Here is a 20,547-nt window from a genome sequence, read left to right on the forward strand (position 1 = left end):
AGTTCAAAAATTTAAGTCATCTTTTACAATGTGTTCATATTGTATAGTTTATGAATAAAGCAGTAAACACTCTAGAGCGGAGATTAACAAGCTTTTCCTGGAAAAAGCCACGTAATGAGTATTTTTGGCTTTGTGGGGCTTATGAAAAACAGCCACAGACAATATTCATGACAAACGAGTGTGGCTGTGTTCCAATAAAATTTTATTTACAAAAATAGGCAGCAGGCCCGATTTGGCCTTACAAGTTATAGTTTGCCAACCCCTTCTCTGGAGAGAATCCAACAATGTATAGAATAGTAAGAGCTTATGAATGTGAAGATGTCATACTTCTGATAGAACTTTCACTGGAAATAATACAACATCTGCTACAAGTTACGTAAATCAGGATGAGCTGTTACTATAGATCTAATTTAATCTTTTAATTTTCAATTTTAAAACACAGAAAAATTAAAAACAATACCCATATTCAGAAACGCTGGTGACCTACCCTAAATTTCTTGCCACCATCTTTAGCAAGTGAAAGGTTTAGGGATTTTACCAAGGCCAAATTGTCCTGTTTAGTAAGTTTTTTAACAAGGGCCTCTGTAATATATCGGACTCCAGTATGTGAATCAGCTTCTGCAATTATAGAAACAGATCATCAGTAGAAGAAGACATAAATTTTCTGAAAAACATTAGTTTGATGTTATATAACAACAAAAAAAATGTTAAGCCATGCAAATATAAAAACAGCTAGTTAGTTCTAATTACAATGTTTAAATGCTACTTTATATAGCATTATATAATAATTATATAGCATCTATAATAATGTCACTAGGTTGTATTTTATAAATATTAACCGTGTGCCACGCTTTGTGCTAAATGCTTTACAGTTACAAAATTTACTTTGTATGACAAATTTTTGAAATATAATTACTATTTCTAAGATCTTGTAGCTGGTGCAAATCTAGGACTTGAACTCAGGCAGATAAATCCAAAACAACCACTTAAAAAATTTTTTTAACGTTTATTCATTTTTTTGAGAGACAAAAGAAAGTGAGCGGGAAGGGGCCGAGAGAGAGAGAGAGAGAGAGAGAGAGAGAGAGTGTCAGAGAGCCAGACAGCCAGAGACAGACTCTGAAGCAGGCTCCTGGCTCTGAGCTGTCAGCACAGAGCCTGATGAGGGGGTTAAACTCACGAACCATAAGATCATGACCTGAGTTGACTGCTTAACTGACTGAGCCACCAAGGCTCCCCTAAACTTACACTTTTAATAATATGCAGCACTGAAGTTTTCAGCAATATTTTGATGTTATTAGCTTTTTTATTTTTAAAGAAACTGGCACTAATCTGGGTTTGTTTTTTAAATTCCAATCTAAAGTTCAGAAACACTGGAATTCTTAAAAATCTTCTTTTTTTAGGGGCGCCTGGGTGGCTTAGTCTGTTAAGCGTCCGACTTTCGCTTAGGTCATGATCTCGCGGTTCGTGGGTTCGAGCCCCACATCGGGCTCTGTGCTGACTGCCAGCTCAGAGCCTGGAGCCTGTTTCAGTCTGTGACTCCCTCTCTCTCTGACCCTCCCCTGTTCACGCTGTCTCTCTCTCTCTCTCCTAGAAATAAATTTAAAAAAACATTTAAAAAAAAAATCTTTTTTTTAAATTGTGACAAACTCAAATATGTTGGTCTTTTAAATAGAGAAAAACACCACATACTTTATAAAGTACTAGTGTGACGGACAGCACACCCTGTCCTAAGCCTGCATAGTGCTATCAAAGCTTGTTACATTTTACAAGAGCAGCTGTAAAAAGAAAATTCCTTTTTCTTTTATTTTTTAAACTATTTTATTAATTTCTGAGAGAGAGAGAGAGAGACAGCGTGAGCAGGGGAAGGTCAGAGTGACAGGGAGACACAGAATCTGAAATAGTCTCCAGGCTCTGAACTAGCTGTCAGCACAGAGCCCGACGCAGGGCTTGAACCCACCAGTCGTGAGATCATGACCTGAGCGGAAGTCGGACACTTAACCGACTGAGTCACCCAGGCGCCCCCAAAAATTCTTTCTTTATGAGTCAGTAAAAACTAATGCAGGGTTCCAATCCAGGCTGTGTGACAAAGATTTCCTGTGATTATTTATAATAAGTTAAATATTACGTTTATTTTTGGTTCAACATAAAATGATTGTTTTCCTTTACTTTGGGCTATTCTAGGAAAGAAGATGAATAATCTAAAATATTAATCAAATTAGAGTCAGCAATGTACCAACTGGCAGCAAGGGTAGAGTCTAAACTCAGCTGCTGATCTGATAAGGTTTATTAGTAAAAACTGATCAAATAGACAGCTGTGATTTATGAGTTGGAAAAAAATTACAAAGTTTTCATTCATATTTAGTCACATTAAATCCTTTCTTAGAAAAAAAAATCTGAAAACAGTTTCACACGCTAACAGACTGCTTTTAAGAAAACAAAACATTATGGGGATGAGCACTGAGTGTTATGTGGAAACTAATTTGACAATAAACTATTTGTAAAAAAATAAAATAAAATAAAAAAATAAAACAAATAACCTCTTGAAAAAAAAAATAAAAATAAAAACTGAAAAAAAAAGAAAACAAAACAAAACAAAACCTTGGTGGAGTATTTACATGTCCCTTACAGGGAAGTAGTCCGTTCACAGATAGGCGCTCTGTCAATAAGGAGACTGGGACAGCCCAAGAGTGGCTAACATTTTTGTACTGAATTAAGGCACTCCACTCTAAAGTGAACACATACGCTTTTCCTCTAACCAAGGATGCTGGTAAATTTGGCAGATGAACATTAAAGGCACTCTCCGACCACAGGAAAACAAGCTTCCTCTTTCTGGAAACTCCCTTCTCCTTCGCCCTCAGCTTTCAGACAGCTTCACCCTCACCCAGAACCCTTCATCCTCCACTGTCCTTATACACTGTCTGTCGGCACGAACAAGAGGTCATGTCAGTACCAAGACATATATTTCACTTGGACCAAAAATGTAAGTTCAGTATTTTCCATCTCTACTCAAGAGTACGTGTTTAAATTCTTAAGACTGAAAAGTATTACCTTTATGGTCTTGGTGGTCCAAAAGCATAGTGTTTTCATCTGTAATCTCAACTTGCTCATGCCACTGTCTCCCAAAATGAAAAGGCAGAGTCTCAGATCCACTTAAAGGTGAAAGTGACCTAGATCTTGTATTGGACGCGAGGGATGGTGAACTAGGAGAGCGAGGTGATGGGGGCATCTTTGCTTTGGAAAATTTTTTCTCAGAACCTTTCTTCATGGCAAGAACAAAGCCAGGTGTCCATCAAAACCTGTAAGAGTTTTCAGTATATTTAACAAGATTAATTTTTTAGAGCTCTCAAAACTATTCATCTATTTCCAGCATTTTAAAGTAAGTCCTATGCCCAAAGTGGGGCTCAAACTCACTACTCCAAGATCAAGACTCGCAGGCTTTCCTGACTGAGCCAGCCAGGCACACCCCTCTTTCTAAAGGTTTTAAGATGACGCAGTTAGAAACTCAGAGGCTAGAGAAGCCAGGACCCATACTATTCCAAGCAGATGGGAGCAGACACTACTTCAGACACTGCTGGTCACCTTGCTGGAGGGAAAGCAGACTTCTGGAGGGTCTTGAATTGACACAGCTCTAGCCAGAAGTTTCACCTTTCATTTCTGTTGTCTACTAGGCCAAACTAGTCACAGCGCCCCTCAAACCCACAAAGGGCCCTAGAATGCAAGAAGGTGGAAATATTTGGCAACCAGCAGTATTTAATACTGATGAGTACTCTCTCCTTCCTGATAAAGTTTCTTCCGCTTCTGGACACCACATTGTCCTGGTACCCTCCTGCCTCTATGGCCCCTCTGTGGCCTCCTTTGCTGGCTCACACTCTGTTCAATCTTCAAATGTCAGAGCTCCTCAAATCGCTTTTACTCTCTCTCTAATCTCACTTTAGACAATCTAATGCACACCCATGGCTCCCAGTGTCACCTCTATACTGATGCTTATATCTTTATTCCAACCTCTCTCTTGAGGTCCAGACTCCCATTCCCAACCGTCTACTTGATATCTCATTGCCATAGTAACTCACCATGTCCAAACTGAATTTATCATTTCCCCCATTCCTCCCTCATTTTCCTCCCATATAGAACAATGCATAAATCATAAGTGTACAGCTCCATGAATTTTTGTACACTGAATACAACCAGTATCCAGATCAAGACACAGAATATTACCAGAACCCCAGAAGCCACCTCATGCCCCCTTCTTGTCATTAAACCCCCACACTTGGGTAATCGCTATCTTGATTTCCAATACCAGAGATTTTTTTAAACAATTTTTTTTTTAAGATTTTTATTTTTAAGTAATCTCTCTACCCAACTTGGGGCTTGAAAACACAACCCCAATATCAAGAGTAGCACACTCTACCAAATGAGCTAGCTAGTCAGGTGCCCCATAAACTAATTTTGAACTGTATGTAAATGAAATCATAGAATATCTTTTATATCTGCCTTCTTTGTTAAGCATTATGCTTCTGATATTCATTCACATTTGTCTCACTCTATTTGAAAAACATCTGATCACTTCAAAGTTACATGCCTTCTATTGCTTGTCCATAAAATCAATTTTGTTGACGTTCAGATCTTCCAGAAGGAACCAAAGCATTTATTGATGAAAGGGATCTTAGCCAAATCCCTTTGCTTTTCATAAAAGAAAATTAAGGCCCAAAACAGTAAATGACCTGGTCAGACACAATGTGAGCTGTAGTAATGAAGAGAATCAGTTCTCCTCTCAAACTAATTTGTAAGTCAAATAACGTAATTAACCTAGTAGAACGTAAGTTCCATGAAAGCAGGGATAACGTTCACTGATTTACTCCAGGCCTTGGGCAGAGCTTAGCAGAAAGCAGACAATTAATATTTACCTAATGAATTACTCATAAAGAACACAGAACTGATAAAATGATACTTATTTAGTACCTCAGCAAAGGATATCTTCTTGAGCAATACTAGTCCTCAACCCCAAGAATCCCACCTGCAAGGTTAGGTTTACGCAAAAAAGACTGTCACGATAAACAACTGCTCTTACAACAATCAATCTAAAAACATGGCAAAAATTCTAAGTTTGACAAACTTTTAGGCAAAAAAAAATCGTATAAAACGGACAGGTCTTCAGCAAGCGTATGTTAACAATGATCCTATTTTTGTTCAATATCCATAATGTCTCCTACTCTCCCCTCTTAAAATATGAAGAAAAGACACTAATGTTTAGAAAAGTAGTTTTCAATTCAAAGATTTGGGGCAGCTCAAACGTGAATGCTATATAAATTGGTATTAGAAAGAGATATTATAATGGTTTGATGCGTGAAAACCTTCACAAGGATAGGGGTATTATTACACAGGCTGGGATTATGAAGAAATTTATTCGTTAAATGGTTGGAAGACACACAATATATGTAAATGAGAGCTGCCATTAATATATACACTCAATTTACCAACAATTGGCAGGTTTAATACCTTTCAATGCCTATATAGTTATTCTAGGAATGCTGATCATGCCCAAAACATTTCTGAAATTCCTCTTTGGATCCTGCTTTCAGAATTACTTTATACATCTCACAAGAAAATCAGACCCATTACTTCAGCCACGCTTTTTCTTTTCCCAGTTTGATCATTAACTTTACCATGTGTCAAATACTGTGATAAGCTCTTACATGTATCATCACATTAGAAGGATAAAATACAACAATTCCACAAAATAGGTGTTATTATCCCACCCCTATAAAGATTAAAAGGTTAATTAATTTGTTCAAAGTCCCATAACTAATTGATTAAGCCAAGGCTCGAATCCTGATCTGATTCCAAAGCCCTTGTCTTCATTACTGTGTCATATTGCTGACTCTGTTTTCTGGAGTCCAGATCATGCTTGATTTGCTCTCTAGAGCCTCGCATGGTGCCTCATACAAAATAGACCAGAATAAATGCCACTAAATAAGCTTGATCAATGGATAGCATGTAAGAACAATTCCTGAAGGAAAAATACAAAATTTAATAAAATAGCATTGCTGAACTGATGATCTAGCTTCTTAAAGTGATTACTTTGAAGAGAACAAAAACCTGCTACATTTGTTTTTAAGAAGTGATTATTTCACAGTCGTACATCACAATATGGCAACTGCCTTATATCAATAGTCTGGTTCACTTTAAACTGCAAACTTCTGTGCGTCTTTACTTTCTCTTTCATTTTTTTAAATGTGTTTTTATTTTTTAGACAGAGAGAGAGCAAGAGCAGGAGAGGGGCAGAGAGAGAGAGGGAGGCGGAGGATCTGAATCAGGCTCTGCGCTAGTAGCAAGAGCCCGATGTGAGGCTTGAACTCAGGAACCATGAAGGAGATCATGACCTGAGCCAAAGTCGAACACTTAACCCACTGAGCCACCCGGGCCCCCCTCTCTTTCATTTTCTCATGTTAAACTATCCATATAGGCCTTTCTGTCACATAACAGCCCTTTATGCCATGACAAGGCTCTTGGTCCTAATTTCACAAGCGTGGGGAAAACTTTCATTGTTACTATCACACCATCCTGCCATGGAAACCCATCTCTTATGAATACTATTGGCTCTCTAATAAGCTGAAATGGCGTCTCTTTTTAAATAAGAGTACTATGCTCAAACGAGGACAGCTAAGAGGCCTTAAAAATGAAATTACAAAAATTAATTAATTTAAAATTGTATTTATTCTTGAATTAAATGTAGTTTTCATAAAAGCAAGAGATTAAAAAAATAAAAGAGGGGAGGGACAGGGCCCAGCTGTCACTTCTATGTTTCTGTCTCTATCCTGTAACATGATAGAAAATGATATAATTAGAATAATAGTGTGTGCTGCATGCTACAGAGACATGCTTTATAGATTTTTGAGTTTCTTGGCTAAAAAAAAGCAAATCTTAGAGGTACCTGGTTGGCTCAGTGAGCTGAATGTCTGACACCAGCTCAGGTCATGATCTTGCCGTTAGTGGGTTCAAGTCCCCCATTGGGCTTGCTGCTGTCAGTCTGTCAGCACAGAGCCTGCTTTGGATCTTCTATCCCCCTCTTTCTACCCCTCCCCCACTTGTGATCTCTCAAAAATATATAAACAGTTAAAAAAAGCACATCTTATATTTTTATGTAATGCAACTATTTTGTATCCCACATTTTAGTCTTCTCTCTAAATTCTTTAAATACTGGGGGCACCTGGGTGCCTCAGTCGGTTGTCGGTTGAGTGTCCGACTTCAGCTCAGGTCATGATCTCATGGTTCATGGGTTCGAGCCCCGCATCGGGCTCTGTGCTGACTGCCAGCTCAGAGCCTGGAGCCTGTTTCAGATTCTGTATCTCCCTCCCTCTATGACCCTCCCCTGCTCATGCTGTCTCTCTCTCTCAGAAATAAAACATTTAGATAAATAAATAAATAAATAATTTAAATACTGAACTGAACCATCCTGAATTCTCTTCATAATATCCTAATGACTAAGGCCTTTGGGGCCTCACTAGACCATCATGAGGTCCTCTGCTACCTCTCTTGATCAGAAAAACTCTGCCTTTACTCATTTATAGATTTTTTTAAATGTATTAGAATGGATTTCAGAAATTTAGATCAACTCCTTTCTTCTATGAATTGCAACATGAAAGATCTTTTGGAAAGATCCAAAGTCACAATGCATTTCCAAGTCCTCCTCCTGGGTTGCCGTAGCTCCTGTAAGCCACGGACATTCAAACAACAGATATGTACTACAATCTCATAAAATAGCTAACTCAGCAATAGTGAACTGGGCCGTGTCTGAGAATGGCTGGCATTATATCAGAGACTAGCACCTGGACATACTAAACTGTCAACTACAACTTTAAGGGAGAGATGGGGATGCTGTTTGCAGAGATGTAGTTTGCAATCACATAAAGACCAAGCAATAGAAATAAGACACTGAGATGTAGGGCTAGAATGTGTGAAGGGGCGGCATAAAGAGAAAGCAAAACAAGTCCAGAGCTAGAAACATATTTTGAAAGCCCATAAGGTCTGCAGCACAAGAGAAAGTTATTGGAATAATGTGATTATCAGAATCAAATGAGCAGGTCAGAAAACACTATCCTGTCTTGTCACTCCCTTGCCCTGATACAGAGCTTAGTAAAGACCATACCTCTCCCTCTACTCAGCCTTTCCTCACACTTTTAACTTTCCATCTTCTTTGAACTTCTCCCAATGAGACAGACATCCATTATCGCCAAACCCTCCTTCTTTCTTCCCAGCACACCTCAATATGCAAATACCCATCCCCATTTCCTGACCTCCATAGCCCTCCCCATCCTGTAGCCCTTTAAGCCCATCTCAGTACTTCCCCTACAATTCTACTTCATGTCGTGGCCCTTTGATCCATTTAAATACTCTTTCTCTAGTCCTTTCAAATACGCTAATTCCCACTCCTCTCCAATAGCAATCCTCCATTCCGTACTTGTCAGCCTCAGCCCCCCATACTTCATCCCATTCTCACTGCTGAGTTTTCCCACAAATCCTGTCCCAATTCCCTAACACTGTATTAGTCTCCTTCCCTCTGCACTCCCAGCATCCTACCTCAACACTTCCATATTGTCCTGATTCCTCAAACTACTCATCTCAGCAAATATCCTGACATCTTAATCCATTCCAATACTCTGACTTCAACTTATTCTCCTCCAACAAAACAGCCAAACCTCTACCCATTCCTCTTCATCCCAATGTGGTGGTTTGAGTATGAGCCGTTCCATTCAAATACCCTGACCTCCATGTCCTTCTTCATCCTATTGTATCCTGGGTTCTCCTCTCTTCTCTCTCTCCCTTCTGCTCAGGTATCCTAAAACACAAGTGCCCATCTCTTCCCATTAATTTATTTATTCAGTAACTCAATTTTATTGAGTGACTTTTATGTACTAAGAACTGTCAGGCTCAAAAAAAAAAAAATAATGCCGTAGAAGTCAGGGTTTCTATGCTCAGGTTGCACAAAAGGATTACATCTTCCTATTATATAGTCTCTGCAGCAAGTAGTCTCCTTTATAATATCTTACGATTACAATTAAATGATCACTTGTGCAACAACTTGATTATTGCTCGTTTCCAAGCTACAAGACAGCAGAGATTCTGTTTATTGTTGAAGGAAAGGAGCACGGTGCCAAGCACTCTTAAAGACATTAGCAAATTTAAATTCTCAAAGATGGTGTATAAGGTCAGAATTATTCATCTCATTTTCAAGGCAGTGTGTCATCAGGAATTAAGAGCTTGGATTCTGGAACTAAACAGCCTGAGTTCAAATCCTGCTTCTCCACTTACTGTGTGACATTAGGCAAATCACTTAACCTCTCTGATCCACAGTTTCATCAACTTTAAAATGAAGATGGTTACTTCACAGGTTATTTTTAAATTCTGAATTAGTTAATACATGAGAAGGGCTTGGGACTGATTTCGACATATACCGTATTCTAGGGTAATTAGCAATTATTTTTACAAACGAGAAAACATGCTCCAGAAGACTAAGGTACACGCCCAAAGTCACTGGGTGGGTTAAGTAACACAAGCTGGCAGAACCAAGACTTGAACCCAAGCTTTGACATCAGGATTCACCCATCCTTTAAACCATTATACGCGAAAATAGTTGCTCTTCCTTTTAACATTTCTTCCCAATGCCCTAACTTTCATCATTCTGCATGTGCTGTACTGTCGATACCAGGACACTCGTAAGGACACCCAAACGTCCTTTATCCCTGCGATTCCCCGCAGACACCTGGCACACCCCTGCTCCTCCCTCCTCCTCCTCCTGCGGGTGGCGGGACCCCCATCCATCTCGCAGCCGCACCCCATGGTCCACACCTCCCCACGGTCTGGTTCTCCATCCCCCACCACCCCCACCACCCCCACCACCCCCTCCCCCGCATCCCCACCCGCGACCTTTTCACGTCTCATCCAAACCTCCCTCCTTCACCCTCCTCCCCACACCCGTTCCGGGCCCTCCCCTCCTCCTCATCCAATCCCAATTCCCAAGCACACGCCCCCGCCCCGGGATCCGTCCCACCCCACGCTTGCTCCAGGCCTTTCCGCCTTCGCCGCCAGCCCCCACCGCTCCGCCCGATGCCCGAGAACGGCCTCGACCCGGCCTGGCACTCACCGGCGAGGAGCCGAGCGGAGCGGGCCCGCTGGACGAGGCGGGGCGGGAGACGCGCAGGTAGTTCCCTTTAAGCGTCCAGCGATGCGGCGGCCATTTTGTTGTGCTTTGCCGGTTGCCCAGGGGCCGCGCGCGCGCGGCGTGGGCGGGGCCTTCCGCGGCCACGCCTCTCCTGGAGCCGTTGAGAGGGGGCGGGGCACGGCTTCCCGCCGCTGGGAGCCGAAGCGCGCTGGGTCCCCGGGCGGCCTGGCGGCTCGAGGGTGTTTGCACATGCGGCGCTTGTGGGAGTCGAGCTCTCCTGCTGCAGTCGCCGACTAGTCCGTCTCCTTTCCCTGAGGCGAAGCCGCGGTTGTCTCACGCCAGGCGTCGGGCACGCTCCTGGTGGGCAGTCGCCAAGCGGTCGCCCTTCCGATGCTGGCCTGCTGGCCGCAGATTCTCGAAGCGCGGCCTGTTTCTGAGGCGAATTCTCTCCTTCAGGGACCAGTCGGGGAGCGCGACGGGCCGGAGAACCCGGGCAGCGAATGTTCTCCTGGACCGTGCAGACTATTCCCCTGGTTGGAGACAGAGAAGCAAGTGCAAGAAGCGTCAATTAGGCTTGTCTGAAAGTGCCGCGTTTCACCGCATACATTCAGCATTCAATGAAGGAGAATTTAGTGGATACTGTGAATTAAAAAACATTCTCGTCAAGGACACCTTCCTCCACCCCAGCCTCCCACTTCCCTGCTTGTACCTTGAACCGTGTCACCAACTCCAGAAATCTCCAGTGCAGTCACTACCTCTCTTTTACCATAATCTTCGAATCTTATTTGTGCAAAAGACCCCCCCACCCTCCACCCCGGCCCAATCTTTATTTTCGTTATGACACCCCCCCCCATCTCTAGTTCTTATTTGCTCACAGATTCTTCCTTTTTCAGAGTTCTTGGTCCATCTTTGTAACACTGTTTTAGAAATTCCCTCCATCTAGGTTTCCTCATCCATGAAATGGGATAATCACACCTTTTACAGTTTCCTTGATAAGTATACAAATTAATGCTTGGAAAGAAGTTGGAAAAGTGCCTGTCCATAGTAAGTTCTCAATATGATTTTGTTATTTTATTATTGGGCAAAAGTTTCCCAGAAGAAGTGAGCCTGAAAGAGGAAAAGAATTTAGTCAAGGTCTAGAAAAGAGGGGGGAAGAATTTGCTTGGCAAAGGGACCAGCTTGTGCAAACCCCAGGAGGAGGGGAAAAAAATAGCTTGAAAATCAGCTGGTTTTTAAGTAGATCATTATACCTAATGCAAAAATCTGGAGTAAAGAAACTTTACAAAAAAGGAAAAAAAAAAAGGTGGAAGAGGAGCCATATTCTAAACCACACTGGGCTCTTTTAGTTTTTCAAGTCAGGTGGATTCGCTTCAATAGAAAATTCAGGTGATTTCCAACAGGGGGCACTATTCACATTCACATTTTCACGAATGATGCTCCCCACCTGTCTCCCACACAGAAGGAAGCCCTTGAAGTTGTTGAAAAGGCAAAATTCCTGAAAAGCTCCAGATTTTAAATTTAAAAGAAAGAGGTATTCATTTTTTATTGAAGTTAGATGATTTTACTTATTAGTTTGGAATATGCACGTTGCTGAATTTCTGTCCGGTCATTTTGTGTTTGTTTTGACGCTCATTTCTTTTTCTCTTTTCCGCCAGAGAATTGGATTTATCGCGTAGCCTCACTGCTATGCCTCACAGTCTATAACAGTATTCAGGTGGGTTCCAATATCAACACATGGTGTGCTGGTATAGTTCATTATCAGTGTTATTAGTAGACGTCAAAAATATACACAAAGTCCAGAGGATGGTGCCAAACACTTTTCCTGTGGGTAGTGTCTCAGTCCATATCCAGTCAACCATCATGGGCACTTTCCAGTCCATTATTGCCAAATTTTTCTCCATCCAGATAACAGTACCCTCATGTCTATCTAGCATGAAGGTGTTGGATTGACCTTAGGCCTTAGAGATGTCAGAGGGGAAACCTTTCTCTTGGGCAATTTGAATATTACCTGCCTCTCTTAGCACACTCAAGGAACCTCCTTCCCTAAAGCAAGAGTGAGAATTAGAAAAGAGTGAAGGTAACTCATTCATTCCACACTAATTTGTATTTATCTGATACTATGAAGAAGTTGTTTCTCTTCTGAGTTGCATTTACAATACAAATATTAGCCATGGTAGAGTGGCTTAGCTGTCCCTCAGTTCTTTCTCAATGATAGCAAGGTTATTCTGTTTGTTTGAACTTGCCTCATGTTTTGAAACCCAGTTTAATCATTTCCACAGCTTCCATTACTGCCATTTCTTCCTGTGACTTTGAAAGTTAACTAAATTACAGATGTATTTTTAAATAAATGCTTTTTTTTTAATATCACAGAGTAGGGTATAATTTGCAACATAAAAATGAATCATGTACTTTGTCTAAATGCAAATTTTGCATGAGACACCTATGAATGTTGATAGGTGAAAATAACCTAACTCTATACAATAATATAGGGTGACCTGTCTGCAAAATAACAAATTCGTTGGGCTTGGTTTACAAAACCATTGATAATCTCATCTCAGTGTACTGGGTTCATTTTTTGTTTTTATTGTTGTTCATCTGTCCTTGGCTTTCCTCTGTATTTGTTTTTCCTATATTTATTAAAACCCTATTATGTGACAGATGTGTGGGAATGCAGTGGTGAATTAGATAGTTTTTACCCTCAAAGAGATTGCAATCTAGTGGGAAATACAGGAAAGTAAGATACTCTGGTAATGGCATAGAATTAGAGACTTGGTGGTTGTTCCACCAAGGTTCTAATATGAATTTGTCTATGGGTTGAATTCAGAATGGGAAGGACCCATAATAATCCAGTGTTGTTTTTTTGTTGTTTTTTTTTAAATAATCCAGTGATTTTTAACAACCCCATCCCGGTTAACCTTGGGCTGTTTCCAGTGCTAATGTTGGTAAAGACACCAAGACTTGAAGAATTTGAGGCTGGTTCTGTGAGTTCAGATCTAAAGGGCAGGACAGGCTGCCTTTTTTTCTTTTTTTTTTTTAAGGCTTATTTATTTTTGAGAAAGACAAAGGCACAATGTGAGCAGGGGAGGAGCAGAAAGGGAGACACAGAATCCAAGGCAGGCTCCAGGCTCTGAGCTGTCAGCACAGAGCCTGACACGGGGCTTAAACTCATTAACTGTGATACCATTACCTGAGCCGAAGTTGGACACTTAACCAACTGAGCCACCCAGGCACCCCAGGGCCAGGACAGGCTTTCTGTGCTCAGGCCCAAACCAGACCTACACAGGCAGATCCTGTACTCCTCTGTCTCCAAATCATACCACCTGAATCCATACTATTATCTATCATTTACCTCTTCAGGATTAGAGTGGCTTTCCCATGTGACCAGAATAGCCTCCAAATACTATTGGCCTATATCTAGCTTTGAAATATTTTAAGCTTTAAATTCCTGTAACTTTCAGGGCACCCGGGTGCCTCAGTCAGTTAAGCATGTGACTTCAGCTCAGGTCATGATCTCATGGTTCGTGGGTGCGAGCCCCATGTCAGGCTCTGTGCTGACAGCTAGCTCAGAGCCTGAAGCCTGCTTCAGATTCTGTATCTCCCTCTCCCTCTGACCCTCCCCTGCTCACGCTGTCTCTCACACAAATAAATAAAAACATTTTAAAATTAAAAAAAAAAATTCCTGTAACTTCCATCCCATTTTAAAGCTTTTGTAAGTTAACATTTTGAATTTCTACAAAAGGGAAACCCCTTCTTTCAGAAGCATCCCAGCTATAGATGAAATGCCCAAGTTAGGAAATTACTATTTTATAACCCTCAACATATTTGATTCAGACAAAAATCATCAGAAGATGTTAAAACCATTACATGAAATACAGTCGAAAAGTAATATATTCAGTTGGTCTCAAAATATCACATACAGATATCAGCAAAAGGGAATAAATTCAGGATAGCATCAGAAAAGGAAGTGAACTAGAGACAACTTTCTAGAAGAAGGAAAACCATGTATTTGTATTGACCAGTGAATCAGTGCTGAGCATGACTGACAGTCCATATAAAACTTTCCCAGATTCTTTTCAAAAGATTTATAGAATGTAAGAACTAGAGAGAATCTCAGGGTTTGGTCATATCATCTAGCTAACCTCCTTCAATTTACAGTTAACATGATCATCTTTTCAGTCTTAAAAGATAAAGTTATTTTCTTAAACAGATATGGCCAAGTTCTATTGTTAAGTCATTGGCTGAGGGCTGCCTGGGAAGAACACAGCACAGCTTGAAAGCTCAAGTGGATCTTGAAAGCATTGACAACTGGAAGCTGTTAACTAATATGGTCCTTGCAGCTGGTTGGCACATTCTCTCTTTCTTTTTATGTTTATTTTTGAGAGAGAGCATGAACTGGGAGTGGGGGGAGGACCAGAGAGAGACAGGGAGATTGAATCGGAAGCAGGCTCCAAGATCTGAGTGATCAGCACAGAGCCTGACGTGGGACTTGAACCCACAAACCACGAGATCATAACCTGAGCCAAAGTTGGACGCTTACCTGACTGAGCCACCCAGGCACCCCAGCAAGTTCTTTCTTTAAGGGGAACTCAAGCAGATCATCTTCATGGTGGTCGCACTGCTGTTGATCAACCTAAGATACCACTCTGTTGCCAAAGTGCATAAGATATGTGCCGAGGGAGTTGGTGCCTCATGATAAGTGTGCTTCTGTACTGAGGGAGGAATCTCCTGAACTAGGAGGTCCTGGCCTCTTGTCATTATTTCTTTTTTTCCTCCTTTATGTCCTTTGCAGATATAACTGACTCTTTCTCGTTGTTAATGCTAATCACTACTATGTGAAACCAAGCAAACCATACTCTTAACTAGTCTCTCAATGCCCCATGGAGACTTAAGCATTTTTAACTAACCTGTCATTGGGGTTTCCTGGGGCTCAAGCATAGGCCTGTTGAAGCTGAACCCAAGGAAAGTCAGGATGACAATGTACATTGTCAGAATTACCTTCCCATCTCCATGTAGCTTGATGCAGGAACTTGAACTCCTCCTAACTCCCTCTTGTAATGACTTCTGAGGACCTCCTTAGTAATTATGCCTTAGATGGCCTTCACTTAGGGTGACACTTAGACTGCAGCTCATACTCTAACAGTGTAAAGTAAAGGAGACCAAACTGAATCTTAGGAGAAGGTCCCATAGAAGAGAATCTACTTCTAGTACAGTGGTTCTTAGCCTTAGCTGCATATTTAATTACCTGAGGTAATACCTGCCCACCCTACCCTATTCAGAGACCTCGATTTAATCACCCCAATGTATGACCTAGGACTCAAGATTTTGAAAGCTCCCGAGATGATCCTGATGTGCAGAGAAGACTGAGAACCACTACCCTCGTTGGTGGTGGAAGCCAAAGAAAGGAGCATCATTTGACAAAATCAGCATGTGAGTTCTTCCATTTGTTCAATTTGTTTGTTCACTGAGTATGGCCAGTATGACTCAGCCCTGCCTTCCAGACATGCTACATCTCATGAAGGAAATCCAGACAAGTAGAATATGAAAAGAGATCGGCAGAACTGTATAGGAAGTGTTGAAATCAGTCAATATGGGTCTCAAAGGCACACACAGAAGGAGATATTTATCCTCTTTAAAGTCGATCGAGGAAGATATGTTAGAAAATAGGGTTTGTAAGCTGAGACCTGAGGACCACCGTGGGGATAGCCGCAGGAAGAAGTTGGGATGAGCATCTAGGCAAAGGGAATAGGCAGCTTGTGTGAAGACCAAAGATATTTGAGAAAGCAACTTCAGGAACCGGAAGTTCGGCAGCTGGGCTAGAGCATGGTTGGAGCAATAAAAACCGTAAATTAGGTGCCACAGCCAAAGGGGCTCAGATGATCCATATTAGGTGTTAAATCTGTAGGTCAATTTGAGGCATATTGCAATCTTAACAATACTAAGTCTTCCAATTCATAAACATGAGATGTCTTTCCATTCATTTAGGTTTTAGGTTTTTACATTTCTTTCAACATGTTTTACAGTTTTCAGAGTATAACTTTTATACTTCTTTTAGTTTTTTTCCTGAATAACTTTATTTTCTTTGATGCTACTATAAATGGAACTGTTTTCTTAATTTGATTTCAGTTTAGTCATTGCTGCTATACCGAAATACAATTGCCTTTTGTATATAGATCCACTGTCCTACAACCTGGGTGAACTTATTCCTTAGTTCTAATGTTTTTTGTTTTTTGTTTTAAGTGAATTCCTTAGGATTTTCTAATATAAGATAATGTCATTTGAAAATAGAGATAGTTTTTTTTTTAATTTTTATTTATTTCTAGGAGAGAGAGAGAGAGACAGCATGAGCAGGGGAGGGTCAGAGAGAGAGGGAGATACAGACTCTGAAATAGGCTCCAGGCTCTGAGCTGGCAGTCAGCACAGAGCCCGACGCGGGGCCCGAACCCACGAACCGCGAGATCATGACCTAAGCGAAAGTCGGACGCTTAACCGACTAAGCCACCCAGGCGCCCCGAAAATAGAGATAGTTTTACTTCTTCCTTTCCAATATTGATGCCTTTTGTTTATTTTTCTCACCTAATTGCCCTGATTAGAACTTCCAGTATAATGTTGAATGGAAGTGGCGAGAGTAGGCATCCTTTTTTTTTTTACTGATCTTAGGAGGAAAGCATTCAGTCTTTCACCGTTTAAATATGATGTTGACTGGATTTTTCTTAGATGCTGTTATCAGGTTGAGGAAGTTTTCTTCTGTTTCTAGCTTGTTGACTGGTTTTTTTTAATCATGAGAGAGGATTGAATTTGTCAAATGCTTTTTTCTGCTTCTATTGAGATGACCATGGGTTTTGTTCTTCATTCTGGTGTTACAGTGTTTTACATTAATTAATTTTGGAATGTTAAATCAACCTTACATTCCCGGGATAAATCCCACTTCCTTATGGCTTATAATCCTTTTTTATATGCTGCTCAATTTAGTTTGCTAGTATTTAATTTGTAGTATTGTTGAGGATTTTTGCATTTATATATATAAATGATATTGGTCTATAGTTTTCCTATGATGTCTTTGGTTTGGGTATCAGGGTAACACTGGTCTGATAGAATGAATTGGGAAGTGTTCCCTCCTCTTCTATTTTTTAGTAACAGTTTGAGAAGAATTGGCATTAATTCTTCTTTATATGTTTGATAAGAATCCACCAGTGAAGCCTTTGGACTTGGGGCTTTGTGTTTAGTTTTTAAATTGCTAATTGAATTTCTTTACTTATTATAGGTCTTTTCTGATTGTCTATCTCTTCTTTCAGTCAATTTTAGTGGTTTATGTATTTCTAGGAACTTTTCTATTTTATCTGTTTTTTAATTTCACCTGTTGGCATACAGTTGTACATAGCATTCCCTTATTTATAATCCTTTCCATTTCTGGAATGTTGGGAATAATGTCTCTTCTTTATTCATTATTTTAGCAATTTGAGTCTTTTTTCTTGTAGAGAACTTAAAGATTTGACTAATTTTGTTGATCTTTTTAAAGAACCAACTTTTGGTTAGGTTTGACTTTATTGTTTTTCCATTCTGGAATTCCAACTCTAATCTGGATTTTTCCCTTTCTAATATTCGCTTTGCATTTAGTTTTCTCTTCTCTTCTCACTGTTAAGATGGAGGTTAGGTTGTTGATTGGAGATCTTTCTTTTTTAATGTAGGTGTTTATAGTTGCAGAATTTCCTCTAAGCACTGCTTTTGTTGCATCCCATATATTTTGGTATGTTGTATCTTCATTTTTATTCATCTCAAAGTATTTTCCAGTTTCCTTTGTGATTTTTTCTTTGAACCATTCATTACTTAGGAATGTTTTGTTATATTTTCACACATTTGTGGGGCACCTGGGTGGCTTAGTCAGTTAAGCGTCTGACTTTGGCTCAGGTCATGATCTCATGGTTCGTTAGTTTGAGCCATGCATGGGCTCAGTGCTGACAGCTCAGAGCCCGGAGCCTGCTTCGGATTCTGTGTCTCCCTCTCTGTCTGCCCTTCCCCAACTAACACTCTGTCTCAAAAATAAATAAACATTAAAAAAATGTAAAAAATACTACCACACATTTGTGAATTCCCAATTTTTTTTGTTATTAATGTCTACTTTCATTCCACTGTGATCAAAGAACATATTGTATATAATTTAAATTCTTTTAAATTTATTGAGTCTTGTTTTATAGCTTACCATATGACCTATCCTGGAGAATGCTTCTTGTATACTTATATCCTGGTCTGATATGATACAATCACTACAGTTTTCTTATGGTTGCTGTTATATGGTATATCTTTTTCTATCCTTTTACTTTTAACCTATTTGTATCTTTAAATCAAAAGTGTGTTCTATAGGCTGCATATAGTTGGGTCTTGCTCTTTTTAAAATCCAGCCTGATAGTCTTTACCCTTTGATTGTGTAGTTTAATCTATTAACATTTCATGTTATTATTGATATATCTAAATTTGTATCTGCCATTTTACTTTTTGTTTTCTATATATCTCATGTATTTTTTGTTTCTCTATTCCTCCTTTATAGCTTTTTTAAAAACATTAAATGAATATTTCCTAGTGTTAGTTTTAAATTTCTGAAGTGATTTATTTCACTCTATTTTTAGTAGTTATTTTCTTTTTTAAAAATATTTATTTATTTATTTTGAGAGAGAGATAGAGAGCATGAGTGGAACTGACAGAGAGAGAGACAGAGACAGAGAGAGACAGGGAGACTCCCAAGCAGACCCCATGCTGTCAGCGCAGAGCCCAACACAGGGCTTGATCCCATGACCTGAGCCAAAATCAAGACGCAGGTGTCTCTAGAACTTATTTTCTTAATGATTGCTCTATGGCTTACCATAACTTATCTGAATCTACTTCATATTTATACTAACCTAACTGTATTGATACATAAAAATGTTATTCTCTTATAGCTTTCCTCTTTCCCCTTTTTGTGCTATTATACTTATTACCTGAATATATATTATAAACACACCAATGCTTTAATATAATTATTACCTTATATAATTTAAGATTATTAAAGAAGCTCAGAAGAAAAGAAGAAGAGCAAGTATATATTTGTAGAGTATGTTATATTTACTTTTCATTTAAATTTGATATGTCAAAAGTCCCATTACTCTCAAAATGCATTATTTAGGTTTTTTTTGCAGAGTATTTATTACTATATTTATCATAAATAAAGAAAAGATTATAAAACATATAAGTATAGCTTGAAGAATAATAACATATTGAATACTTGCATATAGGACACCCAGGTTAAGAAATAGAAGCTCTCAGAGTGACTGGGTGCGGTGCCTCAGTCTGTTAAGTGTCCAACTTCGGCTCAGGTTTGTGAGTTCAAGCCCCACGTTGGTGTCTCTGCTGACAGCTCAGAGCCTGGAGCCTGCTTTGGATTCTGTCTCTCTCTCTCAAAAATAAATAAACATTAAAACAATTTTTAAAATAATTAAAAAAACAAATAGAAGCTCTCGGTGTGCCCTGTATATACTCATTCTTTATATGGTGTCCCATCCTCTTCCCCAAAAGAAGATGACTTTTATATTAATAATTGTTGTATGTGAATAATTTCCTTGCTTTTCATTATATTTTACCATGTATATATTTATCCTTAATTTGTATAATGTTTACTTTTGAATAACTGAATAGAAAGCCAAATAGAGTTACTAAGGAAAAGTTAAGATTGTCATCAGCAGATGAAGTATTCCTAGAGTAGATAGGTGAATAGTTTCTGGGTCACAACCTGGTTTTATCTCCTGAGAATTTACAAGAGCCACTTTGGGGAATGCCTGTGTACATGGTAAATATAGTGAGTTATGATAAGCACGCAAATTAGTTACTGCACGTGGGCGTCTGGTAGGGGGTGGTGTAGATCAGGAATGGAGAGAAGGAATTTCATCAGAACAAATTGCAACAAGCCAAATACAAATAAGAAACTGGGTCAGGTTCACCTGGGGATTCTGACCTCAAGTGAAAAAAATGGTATACGAGCAGCATGGGTCTGGATGATGAAAGTCCTCAACAAATCTGTCCCTTGAGTCTCAACTGCTACAGGTGTTTGGATTTCCTTATACCTTGTGCATAGCTGTCATCCTGGACTTTCCCTTTATCCCATTGAGAAATCTTTCTGCCTCTTGCCTGCATTGGACCTCTTGCATACCTTTATTTTCTTGTTTTTTTTTCTCATATTTTGGTAGAGCACATTCTCTGGTAGCACACTGAAGTCAGACATATAGGACAATTTTTTTTAAAGACTTGCATTACTGAAAATATCTTTATTCCACACCTGATGGATAGTTTTATTGAATATAGAAGTCTACACTAGAAATAATTTTCCATTAGAAATTTGAAGGTATCACTCCATTCTCTTGCTT

At 39.6% G+C, this 20,547-nt stretch overlaps 1 protein-coding gene across 1 annotated transcript in view; it reads right to left on the reverse strand.

Annotated features, from left to right (window-relative positions):
* CNTRL (centriolin) overlaps positions 1-10,235 on the reverse strand; it is an 81,475-nt gene extending 71,240 nt beyond the window's left edge. Inside the window, 3 exon segments of the mRNA XM_039234644.1 lie at positions 488-618; positions 3,049-3,296; positions 10,142-10,235. Of these exon segments, the coding sequence (XP_039090575.1) occupies positions 488-618; positions 3,049-3,265 (348 nt within the window). The 5' untranslated portion in view covers positions 3,266-3,296; positions 10,142-10,235.
* Between the last annotated feature and the right edge of the window lie 10,312 nt (positions 10,236-20,547).

The sequence above is a fragment of the Hyaena hyaena genome, unplaced genomic scaffold (assembly GCF_003009895.1).
Source record: "Hyaena hyaena isolate Hyena2069 unplaced genomic scaffold, ASM300989v1 scaffold_90, whole genome shotgun sequence".
NCBI classification, from domain to species: domain Eukaryota; kingdom Metazoa; phylum Chordata; class Mammalia; order Carnivora; family Hyaenidae; genus Hyaena; species Hyaena hyaena.